The sequence below is a fragment of the Bubalus kerabau genome, chromosome 13 (assembly GCF_029407905.1).
Source record: "Bubalus kerabau isolate K-KA32 ecotype Philippines breed swamp buffalo chromosome 13, PCC_UOA_SB_1v2, whole genome shotgun sequence".
Lineage (NCBI taxonomy): Eukaryota > Metazoa > Chordata > Mammalia > Artiodactyla > Bovidae > Bubalus > Bubalus kerabau.
Window position 1 is genome coordinate 25675489 of NC_073636.1, and position 19857 is coordinate 25695345.

Here is a 19857-nt window from a genome sequence, read left to right on the forward strand (position 1 = left end):
GTCCATCGAGTCGGTGATGCCATCCAGCCATCTCATCCTCTGTCGTCCCCTTCTCCTCCTGCCCCCAGTCCCTCCCAGCATCAGAGTCTTTTCCAATGAGTCAACTCTTCGCATGAGGTGGCCAAAGTACTGGAGTTTCAGCTTTAGCATCATTCCTTCCAAAGAAATCCCAGGGCTGATCTCCTTCAGAATGGACTGGCTGGATCTCCTTGCAGTCCAAGGGACTCTCAAGAGTCTTCTCCAACACCACAGTTCAAAAGCATCAATTCTTCGGCACTCAGCCTTCTTCACAGTCCAATTCCCACATCCATACATGACCACAGGGTTTCTTGCATGAAACTCTCAAGTGAAATTTTACATCTAAGATGTAAAAATTACAGCTGCAGAAACACAGGAGGGAGAGTGAGAAATCTGTAGAGAGGCTTTCTTTGGGACACCGCTGGATTGAGATGCTTTTCCGAAGACCGCATTTATGAAATAGCCCAATAACTGCAGGATGTTCAAAATCAGAAAATTTTTCTTTTTCATCTGTACTTAGGAAACTTCCAACAGTAACTTTTTTTTTTAACACGATTTTCTAACAGCTCTGACTTGAAAATGTATTGAAGACAAAGTAATTTCACCTTGATCTTGTACTTGGTCCGTGTGCCTTGATTTAATGAATTTGGCATCTCTTTTCTTATAAAGATGCTTCCACAAAGCATCTAGTGATGACAAATTATATATAATAGATCTGGAAAACATAGTGTAGAACATATTTGAGGTAGCATCCTCTTCCTGGGATGGCCATGGACTTCAAGGTAAAAGAGTGGATTACAACTGCTTTGACCTTGACGATAGTACAGTCATCCTTGGGGGTTGTTTCTGGGAGCCCGTGGGTACCCAGATCCACAGGTTTCTTATTTGTAGTTCAGTCGGCCCTGAACATCCATGGTTCCATATCTGCAGATTCAGCCAGTCTGCAAAATTCAATCTGCAGTTGGTTGAATCTGAGGAAGCAAAACCTGTGAATGTGGAGGGCTGACTCTAATTCTCAAGTCTGAGCTTCTGGAAAGAAAATGACCTTAAGTGATAAGGTGGTTTTACCCAGATGATCTCCCATCATCAAGGACTCCAAGAAGACAGTGGATCCATGTGACTCTTGAGGCCCAGTGCCAGGGAGATGGTGTGTGACGGATGACAGGAGGCGTGAGGCTCTGTCTTCCCAAGGTTATAAAATTACTTCATTAAACAGCATCATTATCCCTACCCATGGCACATAAAACAGCCCTTAAGAATTGTAAAACTCTAAGACATTTATGTTTTGCTATTTTCTATTTATAGTTTGGCTCGTATAATGTGAAATATATCGAAATCACACTCAAAATTCAGGGGTGCTCATTGCAAAGTGACTAATAGCTCTCCTTCCAAATGTGTGACAGATTCCTCCTAATAGAACGTTTTTCAAGACATGGTAAACTTGAACTGAGATCATATTTTTAACACTTATTCAGCACTGACAATAGCTAAATTCAATAAAACTAGTTAAGGATGCACTTGGGAGCAAATTTTTGCCTGTCTGGGCATCTGTATGTGGAGAAAAGCTACAAGAAATCCGCTGTGATTTCTAAAGCTTCGCAGATTTCCTGCCTTAGAAAGAAAAGGAAAGAAAATGTCTATGTACAGGAGGAAGCCTGCAGCCTAACTGGTAGCCTGTGTCTGTTCTTAATCATTTTACATCACTTTCCATTTTGTGAGCACTAAATATCTTTTTTTTTTTTAACTGGAGTATAGTAGCTTTACAATGTTGTGTTAGTCTCTGCTGGACAGCAGAGTGCATCAACCACAGGTATACACACATCGCCTCTTCCTTGGATTTCCCTCCCACTCAGGTCACCATAGAGCACTGGGTAGAGTTCCCTGTGCTGCCCAGTAGGTTCTCATTAGTAATCCATTTATACATAGCAGCAGGAGTGTATGTATGCCAACCCAACTATCACCGTGTTGGTAGTGTTGAGGGATAGAACACATCCTTGGTTTACCAGCTGACTGAGTCGAAGTCTAAATTCAGATTTGTGTCATTTAAAAATGTTCAGTGCCTGGCAGACCTTTGGAGACTTTCTAAACTGTGTATCCTGCTAGAGGGATGGATCAGAATGATGGAATGATGGAAAAAAGAATGATTTTTTTTCTTTTTGAATGTATAGTTGGAGAGGAGCCACATCAGTTGTCTCCTGTGTATCGGGTTGGCCAAAAAGTTCATTATCTTATGGAAAAACCTGAACTTTTTGGCCAACCCAATAATTAGACTTGGGATCTTCCCAGAGCAGGGTTTCTTCACTTCTGCACACTTGATATTTTGGGCCTGACCTGTGCATTCTGGGATGTTTATCAGCAGCTCCAGCCTTCCCCCCATCCCGCCCACTGCCCGGCAGTATCAGAGTCCCCTGACATGCTGCCCAGTCAGGACAACCAAAGGTGTCTCCAGAAGCTGTCAAATCCAAAACATGGATCTTGACAATTATTACTTCAGTTCTACCCTTAGCTCTTGGTAAAGCAGCTTCATTATTGTTAGAACTTGCTGTCGCCACCTTGGTTCAGTCACCTGCAATCAACCATTCACTGAGAGGCAGTATCGTCATGTTTACGAATGTGATCTCCAGAGCTAGGTAACCTGAGTTCAAGTCCCTGTTCTGACACTTGCTAGCAGTTGGAAGTTTGACAGATCACCGAGCCTCGCTCTTCCTCAATTTGCTCATCTGTAAAATGGAGATAATCCTAGCACCTACCTCATACAATGGAGCAGCTCATTACAGTTAAGTGCCTGTGCCCTCCCTGGCATGGAGTAAGCGCTGGAGAGTTCCTGCTTTGAGCAAAGTACTCTACTAATGCTACTAAGCCGAAGATTAACATCCAGAGATGGCGAGGACAAAAGATTATACCAGAGGAAGCAGGGAGACAATTGTTAAATACCAGGAAAAACATAAAGCAGGGAGGGAAGACAGGAGAGAATAAACATAAGCATGCACAAAGAATGGAATTAGCTGGGATTAAACATCAAAATGAGAATGTTCCAAGTATCAAAGCCACTTTTACGTCCCTTTCAGGAGAGTAGTGGGGGTTACACATTGACTTCTGTCCAGGAGCTAAGAGACAAGCCAGGATGACAGCATCTTTTTCAAATTGCACCCGAGTGGTATGACTGATGATAAGGACACCTAACCAGGTAGAGCTGAAGTTATTAGGTTATCAAATGCCTGTTTTGATGCCTAATGGTGCCTGACCGATTCAGCTGTTGTCTGAATTGCTTTCCCGTGTAGCTCTAATTAGGGATCAATAAATGTTTATTGAGCCTCTCTTTATGTACTTAGCTGGGGACTGCATGCTTTGCAGAAACTTAGATATGTCCCCACCTGCAAGGAATACAAACTGGGAAGATAGTCATGAAACATTAAAAGCATATTGTAAGCATGTAAGCTATGCCACAGTTCCGTGCAGGAAGCTTTGGAGTCAACAATGCGCATTAAATAACTGGTTTTTAAGAACAACCGCAACAATAGGATTGCATTCGTAGGTGATGCTCAGGGCTGATCTTTTTGTCATCCTAAGAAAGGCAGGGTCTCCCAGTGAAGCAGAGAAAAGAGAGGAGGATGTGCAAGTCACTCAGGGGGAAGTGTCTTTCCTTGAGGCTGGAGCTGTAGAGGGAGATTCGCTCCCAGCATCTCCAAGTTCAGCTGGAAAGTCAGGACACGTTTTCCTTGAAAACAATGAGGAACAATGAAAAGACTAATAATACACTGTAGGTTAAAGAGGCTTGCGTGGGCCAGCTGGAGAGTCAGCCACCGTTTATTCCAAGTTCTAAACAATGAGAGTAGAAGAAAACTTTGTAATTACAAGCCTGCCATAATTTGGGGACGGCTTGTACGTAATTAATTCCAAAGAAGTGATACAGAGAGTAATTGCTATGAATGCAGAAACGGGAGCACTTCCCTGAACTTAGGCTGGGCTGGATGCTTTCATGAGAATACTGACTGAGATGGGCGTGCATTTAAGGAATTTACATAATGGAATGAAAAGATACCATTTGGAAAGGCAGATTGATCTGTATCCAGAATTTGCTGTATCTCTCCCATTATGCTACCAAGAAAAATGATATTTGGATTTGATGTCTTGCCAGTTTCAGATTACAGAGGTGCTGAGAAATTGAATTACGACTTCATTCACAGGAATATAACTTTATGGATAAGTAATATTTGCTAGTCATTCCTTAGACTACTGAGTTCAGTCAAGAGCTGTCTCTGATAAACATGATATTCAACCAACTGACAAATGTCTGAAGACAGCCCTACTCTTACCAGGGGATACTGTATCAAAAATACCAGTGGAAGGACTGTCGAAAAGCTCTCACAAACCAGTTTCTCAAAAGGGAAAGCCATCACCTGCCACTAATTAGATGACATTAAAATGTACCCCTGCATCTTTCTTGAATATTCATGAGATGCTGTCAGTCAGATGCCTTAGGTCTGAAACCAGAAACTAAGAACAACTTAAACTCTGTGAGACTCAGATAAGCCCCTTTCCTTGCCGACTAAAACCTCTTTCTTCAAAGAGAAGAGGAATCCATGTTTAAGTGAACATGTTTAGGTTCTGCCTGGCAAGATTAAAACTCCCTGCAGGTCCAGTGTGGCTGCACCCCAGCCTGTCTAAGTAGCCTGATGGCTCAGTGGCTGGGTAATCAATCCGGGGCCACCGTGATGTCCCAACCATCCAGCCTTTCTTGGGAGTAGTTGTCCCGCTGTCTGGTGGAGTTCACAGAGATGACACTTGTCCTTATTTGAATTGGGGACTTTATTGTTCATAAATGAAGTGATTCAGAATTAGAGCCAGGTCTAAGCGTTTATTTGCCAACAAAGCTCCATCTAGTCAAGGCTATGGTTTCTCCAGTGGTCATGTATGGATGTGAGAGTTGGACTGTGAAGAAAGCTGAGCACCGAAGAATTGATGCTTTTAAACTGTGGTGTTGGAGAAGACTCTTGAGAGTCCCTTGGACTGCAAGGAGATCCAACCAGTCCATTCTAAAGAAGATCAGTCCTGGGATTTCTTTGGAAGGAATGATGCTAAAGCTGCAACTCCAGTACTTTGGCCACCTCATGCGAAGAGTTGACTCATTGGAAAAGACTCTGATGCTGGGAGGGATTGGGGGCAGGAGGAGAAGGGGACGACAGAGGATGAGATGGCTGGATGGCATCACCGACTCGATGGACGTGATCTGAGTGAACTCCAGGAGTTGGTGATGGACAGGGAGGCCTGGCGTGCTGCGATTCATGGGGTCGCAAAGAGTCGGACACGACTGAGTGACTGAACTGAACTGAAGCGTTAATTTGAACTTCCAAAATTTGTGGGTCTTAAAAAGTCTGCATTGACTCTTGTAGGGTCAATGTGTATTGCCAGTAAACACCTCGTCTCTCTCTGTCTCTGGAGCTGAAGGGATCCAGTCTGTTTTAAAACCATTAAGAATTTATTGAAGTAGAGTTATTTACAATGTTATGTTGACTTCTGCTCTACAGCCAAGTGATTCATATTCTTTTCCATATAGTTTATCACAGAGCATTGAATGCAGTTCCCTGGGCTATACAGTAGGACCCTGTTGTTCATCCATCCTATATATCATAGTTTGCACCTGCTAATCCCAGACTCCCCTATCCATCCCTCCCCCAACCCTCCTTTTCTTTGGCAGCCATAAGTAGTCTGTTCTCTACATCTGTGAGTTTATTTCTGTTTTGTAGATAAGTTCATTTGTGTCATATTTTACCAATTATTTATTTAGCTGCACTGGAGCTTAGCTTCATCACATTGGCTCTTTACTGCCATGTACAAGATCTTTAAGTAGCTTGTGAGATTTTTAGTCACTGAATGTGAACTCTCAGTTGCGGCATGTGGGATCTAGTTCCCTGACCAAGGATCAAACCCAGGCCCCCTGCATTGGGAGCATGGAGTCTTGGCCACTGGCCCACCAGGGAAGTCCCTGTGTTGTATTTTAGATTCCATGTACAAGTGATATCATATGGCATGTCTTTCTCTGTCTCACTTCACGTAGTATGATCATCTCTAGGTCTGTCCATGTTGCTGCAAAAGGCAGTATTTCATTCTTTTTATGGCTGAGTAATATTCTGTTATACCGTATAGTGCCGTGTCTTCTTTATCCGTTCATTCGTTGGTGGACATTTCGGTTGCTGCCGTGTCTTGGCTACTGTGCACAGTGCTGTTACGAACATCGGGGTGCATGTTTCTTTTCAAATTAGAGTTTTTGTCTTTTCTGGATATATGCTCAGGGAGTGGGATTGCTGGATCATATAACAACTCTCTATTTAGTTTTTGAAGGAACCTCTGTACTGGTTTCCAAACTGGCTACACCAATTGACATTGCCACTAACAGTGTAGGATGAAAGGATATAATCTCTCTTTGCAGACTTTTGGAAGGAGAAACAGGACATTTCTCAAAGAACCAATGACAGCTACCCCTCAGGTCAAAAGCTATTTTCACTCTCGTGCAGCTCAGGGTTTCTTGGTCTTTATAATAAAGGCCGGGTGTCCTGACTCTTCCAACAAGCACAGGGATCTACGAAGACAAGAGAGAGAAACGTGAGAGAGGCCAAGTATAGGAAACGCTTTCCTTCTTTTCCCTAAGAATCATTATCTTATTTCTTTGGAGTCTACCTTGAGATTTTGCAGATCAAAAGCAAGTACAAAAAGACACATGCTCCCCAGTGTTCACCGCAGCACTGTTTACGATAGCCACACCATGGAAACAGCCACAGTGGCCAGCAGAGGAGTGGGTAAAGAAGACGCGGTGCGTGTGTACAATGGAATGGTACTCAGCCATAAAAAGGAATGAAACTGGGCCATTTGCAGAGATGTGGATGGACCTAGAGATTGTCATACAGAGTGAAGTAAGTCAGAAAGAAAAATATCGTATAATATGTAGAATCTGTGAATCTGAAAAAATTAGTACAGATGATCTTATTTACAAAGCAGAAATAGAGACGTAGAGAACACATTTATGGACACCAATGGGGAAAGGAGGGGAATAGGATGAATTGGGAGATTGGGATTGACATATATACCCTATTGATACTCTATATAAAATAGATAACAAATGAGAACCTGCCGTACAGCACAGGGACCTCTATTCAGTGCTCTGTGGTGACTAAATGGGAAGAAAATCCAAAAAAGAGGGGATAAGCAGTATATATATATATATATATATATATATATATATATCTGATTCATTTTGCTGTACATAAGAACTAACACAACATTGTAAAGCAAATATACAGTAAAAAAATATTTTTTTAAAGCAGGAGTGGGGAGCTTCCTTCCATAGCCCCCTTCAGTTCAGTTGCTTTGCTGCTGCTGCTGCTGCTAAGTCGCTTCAGTCGTGTCTTACTCTATGTGACCCCATAGACGGCAGCCCGCCAGGCTCCCCCGTCCCTGGGATTCTCCAGGCAAGAACACTGGAGTGGGTTGCCATTTCCTTCTCCAGTGCATGAAAGTGAAAAGTCAAAGTGAAGTCGCTCAATCGTGTCCAGGGTCACTCAAAAGACCATCTCCCCATAGCCTCTGACACTCATTGGAAGGTCACATACAGGCCTGTGATCAGGTAGCCAGAATAGGAACAAACAGCTATTCATTCTGGTTTGTACCTGTACTGAAAAAAAAAGAGAGAGAGAGAGAGATGTCACTTCCAGAGCAGGAATATTAAAAATTGCCCTCAGGTACGAGAAAGAAAATGCAAAGCAGGTGATTTCATGAGGCAGGGTGGAGGCTTGCCCTGGGGAGCGAGGGCTCTCACCCAGGAAGTGGAGCCTCACCCCAGACAGTGGGTGAGTCACGGGAGGCGGCCCAGAGCCTAGCGGGGAGCACTGGAGGGGCGGGGGTGGGGGGCAGGTGGCCAGCTGTGATTGCTTACATCCTGCCCCTGGTCCTTGTTGAGCAGGAAGCTTCAGTGTCCTTGTTGTAACCAGGGGATGGCAACTAGGGTTCTAGTTGGCATCCAGATGGCAACAGAACCTCCTCCGGGTTCTGTTGAAATAAACATGGGTATAGAATCACCTTGTGAACTGCAAAGTTCTCCATAAATCAGAGACCTTGTGTATGTGGCAGACTAGATAGGAGGGGAGTTTGGGGGAGAATGGCTGCATGTATATGTATGGCTGAGTCCCTCTGCTGCCCACTTGAAAACTATCACAACAACATTGTTGATCGGCAGTGTTCCAGTAGAACATAAAAAGCTTTTAAAAGAAACACAAGACCTTGTGACATAACACGGTGAAGCCATAGCTCCTTCGCACAGAGGAGCAGCGGTGTGCGGACCATCTGGGGATGGTGTGTTCACAAGCTGACTTGGGACTGTGCTCTGGTCTCAGCCAGAGCGGCCCGCCCAGAAAGTAGGTTGTGAAATAGATTAAAGGCAACCTGGAGGGTTTCCAGGTGCAGTGCTGTGCTGGGCGGAACCCTCTCCGTATGGGTGATCCTACCACACACAGGCCTGGGTGTGGCTGAGCTTTGCCTGTCACACCTTTTTTTTTTTTTTTTTTTCCTTTTTGCCTTTGCTTCGGTCAAGATCACCAAACCACAATGGAAAGAAAACTGGGGGTCTAAAGTAAGTTCCCTCCAACTAGAAAACTGTGAGTCTAGAATTTTGTGTCTGACAGGATGCGGTTCTTGTTGGGTTAAGAGGGTAAGAGAAGGGCTGCCTCTTTTTAATAAGGGGTGCAAGCCCCTTGGGGGAAGGCAGGCCCTGTTTCCTCTGTGTGCCAAGTTCATTCAGCCTCTTACGTTCCCTGACATGAACTCGTTCACTGGCTTCCTGTGTTGGAACTTCCTGAGGCTTTTCCTGACTCTGGACTCCTGTCTTCCCATCTCGGTATGACCGCTTCTTTCATCCAGTACTTGGGCTGAAAGTCTTGGAGTCTTATTGATGTCATTGCTCACACTCCACCCTGGACGCCAGAGGATGCTCGCAGATCTGTATCCAAAGATGCCTTGATGCGCCAGCAGCTATTGCTCTCAACCTCACTGCCCGACGCTGGTCCATTTCGTCTCATCTCTTCCGCTCCTCAGTCAGTCAGGAGCAACGTCATCCCAGCGGAGAGACAGCAAGGCTGAGAAAGAGGTCAGGACAGTGGAGAGTGTGAGAGGAGTCCGCTGGTTAAGCAGCAGGAAAATGTAGAGGAACTTCCAGACAGTACTGATGGCAGGGGATGAAGGATGAAAGGCCAGCACACAGGCACAGAGCTGGTTTGTGTTACCAAGAGAACAGAAGACAACCAGAGTGTGTTTTCCTTTCGTGTGTGGAGGGGGGCAGGGCTGTGCCGGGTCTTAGTTGTGGCACACAGGATATCCCATCTTCACTGTGGCATGTGGGATGGTTTAGTTGCAGCATGTAGAATCTTCTAGTCGTTACATGTGGAATCGAGTTCCCCAACCAGGAACTAGGCCCCCTGCATTGGAAGCTCAGAGTCGTAGCCACTGGACCACCAGCAAAGTCCCCAAAGATTGCTGTTTTTAAAGACGATTTTGGAGTTTTCAAATCCAGAATGTAAAGTCATGCTGAGTAAGGATTTTAAGGTCAGGGAATATCTGAAGAAGAGTTTGAGGATCTGTGGTACCAACTTGCTGAAAGGGTTATCCGTGTGGATACTGAAGCTACATAAGGTGATGGTCTGGGGTGAGGCAGACAGGAGGCCAGCTTTCTGTGCTGAAGTCACACAAGGATGTGAGGGAATTTCCTGAATGCTGGTAGGGAACTGAAGGATGAGTAATGCAGAACTCAGAAGCAGGGGAGATGAGGAGGGTTTGGACAGATGATGGATTGAAGTGATAAAGGGAAAGCAGAAGAGCCCTCGTCTCCTTTCTCCATGAGCAGAGGGCAAGGGAGGGATAGCAGCCTTCAGTGTCAGCGTTGTAGATAGTACTTCTTCATGACCCTCTATGTGCCCAGTCCTCCTCCTCTAAGGACTAAGGGTGCAAACAAAGATGCACGACATGGTCAGCATCCCTCAGGAGCGTGTAGTGGTACCCAGACAGTACCATGACCTCCGAGATACTTACAGGGACATGCCATGGTAGCCCCACTCAGATATCACCAACTCCATCAATATCCTCAATAAATCTAGGTGTTTCCATGAGAAGTTAAATTTACTGGGCATTTTTGGAAGAATGTCTTCAGTTACCGGCTCTTTCACCAAAAGGTTAACATTGGGCAGAAGAACTGAGTTCATGGCTCAGAGTCCTTTATTTAAAGCTTTACCACAAATTCAGATCATTTGAATTCCAGTGCTCTGTTGAACTCATCTAAAAACAGTGTCTTTAATAACTCTGGTATTTTTTCCTCTCATGTCAAAGCATCAGGGCATGAACAAACAAGGGCACAGCCTTGCTTTAAACCTGTTCACTCTTTGGTTCTGGAAAACGCTGTTGGCACTGCCAAGATGAAAGGGTTTTAGGTCACTTAGATTGCTCCCAAGATAAAAATGGACTTTGTGAGAGGAAGGTATTGCTTAAGGATGATAATACCTGATTCACTGCTGGGTCTGCAGTGGCTCATGTGGCACCTAGCACGTATTAAGTGCCCAGAAATGTCTGTTGGTGACTCATTGACCATTTATATCTTTCTGAAGGGAGAGAGATAACAAGGAATGAGCAGGAACCAGAAAAAAAAATCATAAAATATTAGAACTAGAAGTGAACAGGGAACCACCTAGTTAGTACTCTCAGAAAGCCAGCCCTGGTTACTACAGTTGATACTGAGTATCCTGTACCACCAGGGTCCAAGGTTAGAAGCTGGTTGCCAAGGTGAATGCGGACTGGGAGTCTAGTCACATCAGCTTGGGAGGCTGTTATCAGCCAGCTCCCAACACTTCTTTTGGATATTTAAAAACATATCCTTAAGGATTCATTATAGGGGAATTCCCAGTCTCATACTACTTGGTTTGTAATAGCCATTCATTTACCTAGACGCACAATGATAAGAACTTAATTCAGGCTTAATGAGGCCTTGGTCAGTCCAAAGACAAGTCCCCAGTCACAAAACGTTGAATCAAAAACTTGTATGAATGGATATGCTCATTAAAAATATCTCTCCAAATGCAGATTTTTTTTCCGCCTTTCCTAGACTCTGCAGACAGAGAGAGCAGACCACGGGCAGTCTGGGTTTTGCTCCATCTTCACAGACAGACATGGGACTTGCAGGAAAGCTGGTTGTAGCAGCAGGAATTTAATACTGAGATCAGCACTTTCTCTGGATTGGATTTGAATTTTTTATTAATATTATGCTTGGGCCCCGAGAAGATTCATTGAGCCAGGCTGACTTATAACACTAAATGACTAGTTAACCGTACATACTAATCACATAAATATGGTTTATGGAATGAAATAAAATGGTCTATGAAATCACTTTTAAGCCATCTTTTTCAACAGTAATTATACCCAGCCTGTGGAATACCTTAAACCAAGCGATACTGGCAAGAATTAGCTTGAGTATCTTTAATATTCTGATGATTATTGTACAAAATTGCCACTGCAGGAAATGACAGGGTTGTTTTAATTTCTCTTCTTCCACTGCATTTCTCTTTCTTACCCCTTTCACATTTAAAACATACTTCATAACATTTCATCATGGGAGAAGGCTGCCGAAGTTTCCAGTTGCTGTAATTTAGTTAAACCATAAAATTGTTTCCAGATTACCAGCCATGAAATGGAAAGACACTCTTATTTATGAATTTATAAATCAGATAATCTCCTTCAAATGAATCCTGAAACCAGAAACACTTTGATGATTAAACAGGAGGGAAAAAGTTTTCTCATTACCATGTGTCAAAAGAATTGTATTTTCGTAAAGCAGTTTTGGCCGAAATAGTGGAACACGCACGTGCAATCTGTGCACAGCGCCTGGGGCGCGCACGTCGTCCTGGGCATGGGGAGAGAATCGCTCCCTCCTTGGCCGTTAAGCTCAAGTGTACTGAGCTCTCTACTTCTGATAGATCTTATCTCCTTCCTGGTGACCCCACTGGTGACATAGCCTGGAGGAGGCCACCCAAGGAGCTTCCAGTCCTGTCCTCACAGATGCAAACAGAAGAACAAGCATGTGAGTATCTGGACTGAATGCAGGGTTTTCACTCCAAAACATCTAGACGCTCATCTAGACATCTAGGCAGTTCTGCAGGCTACGTCCACGTCATGCCTAGAAGTCAGGAGAGCGGGGTGCCGGTCTTCATCCTGAAGGCATTGTCTGGGGTAAGAATGGTGAGAGGCCGAGTACCAACTGAGCCAAGGAGGATGCCAAAGGCATGTAGGAAGCCCTGTGGTGCCTCTCTGGGAGGACCCACCTGTGCTGTACCATTCTGCAGTTCTCACCCTGGTGATGAACCTGCTGAAGATCCAAGTCTTGAATCTCGATTGATTCTGGTGCTTTGTTAGACAGGTCATGATAGCTGATGACCAAAGAGGGAGCAGAGAGAACACTGATGCAGCCCTCATCAGCACTGTGCCTAGGCCAGTGCTGGCCTCCATCTGCCCTTTCTGTCTCCCAGGGACTCCTGCTTATTCTCTGCAGCTGTGGACTTACCTACTGCTAACATCTCCTGATATTATTGTCTCCTGGGGGCAGTTAGCTTGTCACCAGGCCTCTGTATGCTGCGCTCCAGCTTCAAAGAATCCATTAAGCCTCTTCCTAACCAAAAGAATGTCCTGCCACTTTGTAAAAATAGATGTTTAATTACTTGGCTGCCTTGGGTCTTAGTTGCGGCAGGTGTGGCACGCAGACCCTCTGATTTCTGGCATATGTGATCTAGTTCCCCTCTGGCTCTTAGCATATGGGATCTAGTTCCTAGCCCAGGGATTGAACTTGGGCCCCCTGTGTTGGGAACATGGAGTCTTAGCCTCTGGACCACCTGGACCACCACGGAAGTCCCTGCTTTCCCACTTGAAAAGAAACCCTTTGTATTTGCCTAGGATTGAATAAGAGGGGTAAACTAGTGCCTCTCAAGGAAGTTCTGAGAGCACCCCTGCTCTAAGGGTCATGAGTTTGGCTTCCAGCATTACCATGGGAAGACTGGGGATTCTGAACAGTGTCCACCCAGAACGCATGTGTGTGCCCCACGCATGGAGACCAGCTACCACCCCATCGGTCCTGAGGTGCCTTGCAGCTTAGGGTCTGATAGAGTTCGGATCTCCAGTGGGTATTTATTAACCTGTTTTTTCCTTTCCTTTTCTTTTTATATTAACTACTTACCTGACTGGGTCAGGGTCTTAGCTGGCACACGCCGATCCCCGTTGCGTGGCTCTTCTGTTGCAGCCCGTGGACTCCCTAGTTGTGGCACGTGGGCTTAGTTGCTCCATAGCAGGTGGGATCTTAGTTCCCCAAACAGGGATCAAATCTGCATCCCTTGCATTTGCAAGGCAGATTCTTAACCACTGGACCACCAGGGAAGTCCCCAGCCTGCCTTCTCGAGTGGGATTTCTTACTAATTTTTCTCTTTGCCCCATGCATGGCTTTATGACACACAGGACGCCGAGAACACACATATGACTGAAAATGCTCAACAGCTCAGAGGTTTAAAACAGTTGGAACGTCACTCCAGGTAGATGCATATCTCTGCTCACTGTTTGAGAGAGATCCTACTACTAATAATTCCCACCCCCCCGGTCCCACCCCATGGTGGGTTGACAACCATTAATCCTCCAGACTGCATGACTTACATCCTAGAAACTCAATATTGTGACATAACCATTCATTTTAAACTAAAGAAAAATGCGTGGAATTCTGAAGTCAGAAGCTTGTAATTGTGAAATGAGTCTCAGTGTTTTCTACATCACTGAGTGTTGGATTCCAAAGGCAAAGTGCAAAGCCAAAAAACTGTGAATGAGCAAAATTACTCTTGAAAATCCTCTTACTTGCCTTGAAGTTCAAGATACAGATGTAGCATCTCTTGTGAAGTCCAACATAACCAGTTTCGTTCAAGTGAAAGACTTGACCACCATGGCCTTTTCCGTTGGGCACCAGATACAGTGGTTGGCTTGTATTTAAAAGCCACAGGGTCTGAATGTGCTGTTTGTTGCCCAGGAATCTTCACCATTGCTCACACTCCAAGAGGCCCATGGGACTGAGATACCCCCACCCCTAGAGAAGACTGGGGGTCGCTTCTCTGTCTCAGGCTGGGACTTGACACTTCCTGATGAGGGTACGATGGTAGTCCAGGCATCCACACTGTTCTAATTCTTCTTCTGTCTTTTATTCTCTTGAACTACTGAGCAAGAAGAACTGAATTTGTGTGCCATGACTTGTGTGATGGGTCTGTCCTTAGCACAGGTCGCTCTGCGGTGGTGACTGTGTGATGTGTTGGAAATAACGGTGATGGTTCCATGACACTGTTGTTGCTCTGACGTACAGAAATGTGAGCCTGTTTCAGAAGCCAAATGAATCGTATGTAGCCTTGGAGAGCCTTGAACAGAGAAGCGTAGTATCTGTGCATGATTTAAAAACTGAGAAGAGTTTTCATTCGTGTCTTGAGATAACCAAGTTGGTGTAGGTAGTTGTTTTCCTGCTGGATCCGTAAAAGCCTTCAGATTCCTATGGCATCGATTTGAGGACTCTCTGCCCTCTAGTGTGAAGACATTGATTTCAATCGCACTTTCCCGAGCTCTCAAGAGACGGTTACTTGTGTCCTCTTGGGCTGTGCAGCAGGTCCTACTCTGGGCACCACAACGAGCGTCTCCATCATTCACACCAAAATTGGCAGCCTTGGTAGGAGCACAGCTTGAAAGTGTGTGTTCCTGGCCCACTCCCTCCCCTGACTGGCCTGGGACCCCTCTTGTACAGAGGACAAATAACGAAAGCAGGGCAGGAAGGCTCAAAAACACAAAGATGCGCAAAGAGAATGATTTCCGAGGGAGAAGCTTTTCTGTTTTCCATGCGGCCTCTGTCAGTCTCTCCAGGGTCTTTTTAGTAAGATCTTTGGGTTAATACTCATCTCTGACCATTAAATCTCAAACTCGGTGGGGATTTGCAGGCTCGTTGGCTTCTCCAAGCCAGGGGGGGCTGAACTTTGGAGGCCTGCTCAGTGGAGGTGGAACCTTTTATTACCCTCAGATGATCACTGCCCTCGACAAACCAGTCTGAAAGTCAACACAGCTTTAACAAACAATTCTCTTGTTTTACAGAGAGAGAATGCAAGCCATGGAGAAACAGATTGCCAGTTTAACTGGCCTTGTTCAGTCTGCGCTTTTTAAAGGGCCCCTTACAAGTAATAGCAAAGATGTCTCTAGGTAAAAAGAAGAAAGCAAACCCATTCAAAATTAATTCAATCTGTTTCTCTTTAATGATTAAGATCATGCATTCATTCCAATCGTTTTCTTGTAATCATTTCAAGGCTGAAAATACCCACATCTCTATGAATCATGGTTTGTTTGTTTGTCTGTCTGTTTCCGGTAATTCTTGGCCGAAGGTACCACTTTGGCCCAAGAAGGGTAAATGGGCTTCCCAGTGCATGTGGCTTTGTGGACACTGCGCAGTGCCTGCCACCGCCCTCCGCACACCTCCACATCCTCCATCATCTGAAAGTCATGAGTGCACCTCCGCTGCACACCTGGGAAGCCTTTTCCATTCCGGCCAACATTGGTGCTGATGCGGGAATACCTTCATTGCTTGGTACCACCACTAGCTGCCGCTGATTGCTTGGAATAGTGAATGGTAGCGGGGAAGAGAAGCATTTTAGAAACTGCAGAGCTGACTCTCTTTTTCTTTCCTTCAGTGAGAAAATGATGAAAACCACAGCCAGTAAGAACCAAACAGATGGTGCAGGTAAGTGTTCTTCAGACCCACAGGAGGTCTGGGAGCTGCCTTTGATGGGGCTGGTTTGCTTCTAGACATATTAACCTCTCCCTGTGTCACCTGTGTGATTAATTCGAGGTGGGGTTTGGGACTAAGCCATTTCGTCCTCTCCCTTCCATCTTCAGTTATTCACTTCCTCATTCATTTATTCATTGATGAGGTTCTATACTCAACAAATACTTATGTGCCCGGTACTGGGTAAGGACAGTGGGCACCCTAGGACCGGGCTACCTGCCCACTAATCCAATGCAGAAAATGGGTCTGGGACAGGTCATTGTATGTATGAAAAGTGAAAGTGAAAGTCGCTCAGTCGTGTCCAACTCTTTGCCACCCCATGGCCTATACAGTCCATGGAGTTCTCCAGGCCAGAATACTGGAGTGGGTAGCCTATCCCTTCTCTAGCAGATCTTCCCAACCCAGGGATCGAACCCAGGTCTCCTGCATTGCAGGCGGATCCTTTACCAGCTGAGCCACCAGGGAAGCCCAAGAATCAAACCAGGGTCTAAACATTAAGAAAGAGTGAGGATGTAGAGACGAGAAACAACAAAAACGCAGTGGTCCAGACCCTATGGGATGACATACCGTCCGCTGTCGCTTTCATCCTTGGTTTATGTCCCTCAGGACAGGGCAGCTGGGTTGTACTTGGCATCATGAGTTTCCCAACAAAAAAATAATGGAAAGCTGATACATAAAATTCAGACCCTTAAAAAAATAACTTGTTTTTTTTTTTTATCAAGAAGAGAAAATCATTGGCTTCATAATTGGCTTGATATAATTATGTAGGCTTGTCCACTGGATACTCAACAAAGTAAATTTTAAAAAGCAAGATGAATGTTTAACCATCAGGGCTAGCCTTAACCAAGGCCATTTCTCTGGGGCAAGTAACACAAACTGAAGCCAAAAGGATGAGGAGGGAAGGGGAGAGACACCCAGGTAGAGAGCAAAGCATGTACAGGTGCTGAGTGAGAAATTTAGATATTATTCTAAATGCACAGGGAAGGCAGTAGAAGGTTCTGCAGTGGGGAAGGGCCTCAGCGCAGCAGCAGGATGTGACTAATGAGAAAGCAGAATGAGCTGATAGGGAGCCCGCAGGGGTCGAGGCAGGAGAAGGTGTACTTGGAACAAGGCCTGCTTTTAAATGCCAGCACTCCCCGCAAAGGCCTGACTGTGGTATCTCAGATGTTAAAGAATCTGCCTGCAGTGCAGGAGACCCAGGTTCAGTCCCTGGGTCGGGAAGATCCCCTGGAGAAGGGGATGGTTACCCTCTCCAGCATTCTTGCCTGAAGAATCCCATGGACAGTCTATGGGATCACAAAGAGTTGGACACGACTGAGCACCTAACACTTTCACTCCCCCCAAAAAGGCCCAAATTATATTCCCTGTTGACTTCACTAGTGTCCGGGTATATATATGTATTTTTATAATAGAAAATGTGCATTTCTGGTGGTCTGGCCTCATTTGATCTTTTTTTTTTTACTCATTAGTTTGGCTGCACCAGGTCTCAGCTGTGGTGCATGGGATCTTTCTAGTTGCAGTATGTAGGAACGCTTAGTTGCAGCATGTGGGATCTAGTGCCCTGAGCAGGGATTGAACCTGGGTCCCCTGCATTGGCAGCACAGAGTCTTAGCCACTGGGCCGCCAGGGAAGTCCCTGTCCATGTATACTTGATAGCCATCTTATCCTGCAGACTCAAGGTGGGCCTCTCTCAAGAATATGATGTCTTCCTTTCTCTTGGGTTAGAAATAGGCATCATTACCAGGGACACATTTGGCTGTTGAATTACTCAAGGAGCACATGGCACGCTGGATGAAACCCCTAACTGGGGGAAAGCTGCAGGTGGCGTTAACGCCACATGGCAGAATGGACAGAACTGGGCCTTATGTTGAGACGTCTGCTGGTCCTGATTCCGCCCTAGCCGAGTTCAGGCTCCTCAGCTCTGAGGCCAGCAAGGCTGCTCTTCCCAGCATTCCCAGTCCTCATGGGATTGGTTGGTTTCCTTAGAAATCAACCAATGACCTTGACTGCAGCCAGAGAATTGTTTTGTGGCCACTGCTGAGCTTGTCTTCAGAGCACCTGCCAGCATTCCCAGTCCTCATGGGATTGGTTGGTTTCCTTAGAAATCAACCAATGACCTTGACTGCAGCCAGAGAATTGTTTTGTGGCCACTGCTGACTGAGCTTGTCTTCAGAGCACCTGCCAGTTTGCTTGGGAGATATTTATTCACTTATTTTCTGGTTATGAACCTATGGGGGGAAAAGGCACCAACTGACCTTGCAGAAACGGAAAGCAGATGGGTGGTTGCCTGCGGGTGGGGGACATAGAAGATGTTGGTCAAACAGGACCAGCTTCCAGCTAGAGGATGACTAAGTTCTAACATGCAGTGTGGTGATTGTAGATAAAAGTATTGAACTGGACACTTGAAAGTTGCCAAGAGAACAGATCTTAAATGTTCTCACCCCAAGAAAGACATAGTAATTATGTGACAGGATGAATGTTTTTGATAGGTAATAATCCTATGGCCATACATTACATGTATCAAATTGATACATCACATACCTTAAACTTACACAGTATTGTATGTCTGTTATAGCTAATAAAGTCAGGGTGCTACTGTTAAACAGGCATCAAAACATTCTGTTCCTCTGGCTTCTATTCTAGAAATGATTAATATCCAGTACCACTGTAATCCATGTGTACATGCTGTTTTGTATACTTCTTTATTGCATTTCCCTTTTGGGGTGTGTGTGTGTGTTAGTCACTCAGTTGGGGTGTGTATGTGTGTGTGAGCCGCTCAGTAGTGTCTGACTCACGACTCCAAGGACTGTGGCCTGCCAGGCTCCTCTGTCCGTGGAATTTTACAGGAAGGAATGAGTGGGTTGCCAGTTCCTCCACCAGAGGATCTTCCCAACCCTGGGATCAAACCTGGGTCTTTTGCATTGGCAGGCGGATTCTTTTACCACCACGCCACTGGGATGAAATAATAATAATAGGAAGCACTTAGTGTTTCCTATGGACCAGGCAGTATTTATTCTGAGTGCGTTTCTATGCCTGAACGTGTTAACCCCTGACGCCGCCTTGTGGGTAGGCACACGCGTGATTCCCACGTTCCAGATGAGGGAACTGAACACACATTCACACACGTGTGACGCGCATCAGCGTGCTCCACCAGCCCGTCCTGATGTCTCATCCTTTTGTGTTAAGGTGCCCCAGTCCCTTTAAAGAAAGGTGGTTTCCTGTCTTTGTTTTGAAAATTTTTGCCAGCATCTTTTTTGAAGCGTGAGGGAAGGAGCAGGTGTAGTCTCCTCAGAATGCATTTCCCAAAGTGGAATCAATAAGTCCAAAGGGACAAACAGCTGAGGAGTGCTGGCGACACGCTGCCAGCTTTCTCTTCTGAAAGGCCGAGCCAGTTTGCGATGCCATCGGCAACACGCACGTGGCTTTGCTCCCCTGCGTCTCTGCAGAGTTTGGCCTTTCTCGTTGTGATGTGTCGGGGCTACCCGTGGTCCACAGGGCTTCTGTTGCCATAGCAGCCTTGTATGGTGTGCAAAATACAGTAGTCCTTCTGGAATCCTAGGAGGTCAGCGACAAGACGGGAAGTGTTATCCCTGCTCTGTAGACAAGTACACGGCATTATGTAGTGAGTCAAGGAGCCCATTAGGTCAGGGGTACCTGAGAAAGGGAAACCCCGACTTCCTGTTTCTTCAGGAATATCTGGTTTACCGTGGGTATAAAAGAACAGAAGGAACCTCCCATTTCAAAGTCATAACCTGTGTTTTATAGTGTATTATATTGTTTAAACACATAATCCTGTAAAAAAGATGTTAGCCTTGGAGCTAGTAAGATTCTCAGCCAGTCTGGCCAATCCTAAACCCATGTTCCTCCTGTTACAACAGTCCACATTAAGATACACCTCGAGGGAACTTCCCTGGTGGTCCAGCGGCTAAGACTCCACGCTCCCAATGCCGGGGGCCCGGGTTCAATCCCTG

At 45.5% G+C, this 19857-nt stretch overlaps 1 protein-coding gene across 25 annotated transcripts in view; it reads left to right on the forward strand.

Annotated features, from left to right (window-relative positions):
* Positions 1 to 19857, forward strand: part of KIAA1217 (KIAA1217 ortholog) — a 348846-nt gene that overhangs the window by 278001 nt on the left and 50988 nt on the right. For 19 of the 25 annotated variants that reach the window (XM_055543822.1, XM_055543798.1, XM_055543811.1 and 16 more), the window contains 2 exons: positions 15202 to 15306; positions 15792 to 15841. In XM_055543822.1, the coding sequence (XP_055399797.1) occupies positions 15202 to 15306; positions 15792 to 15841 (155 nt within the window). The remainder of the gene's footprint in view (positions 1 to 15201; positions 15307 to 15791; positions 15842 to 19857) is intronic. The other 6 variants (XM_055543803.1, XM_055543806.1, XM_055543808.1 and 3 more) reach the window with 1 other exon arrangement.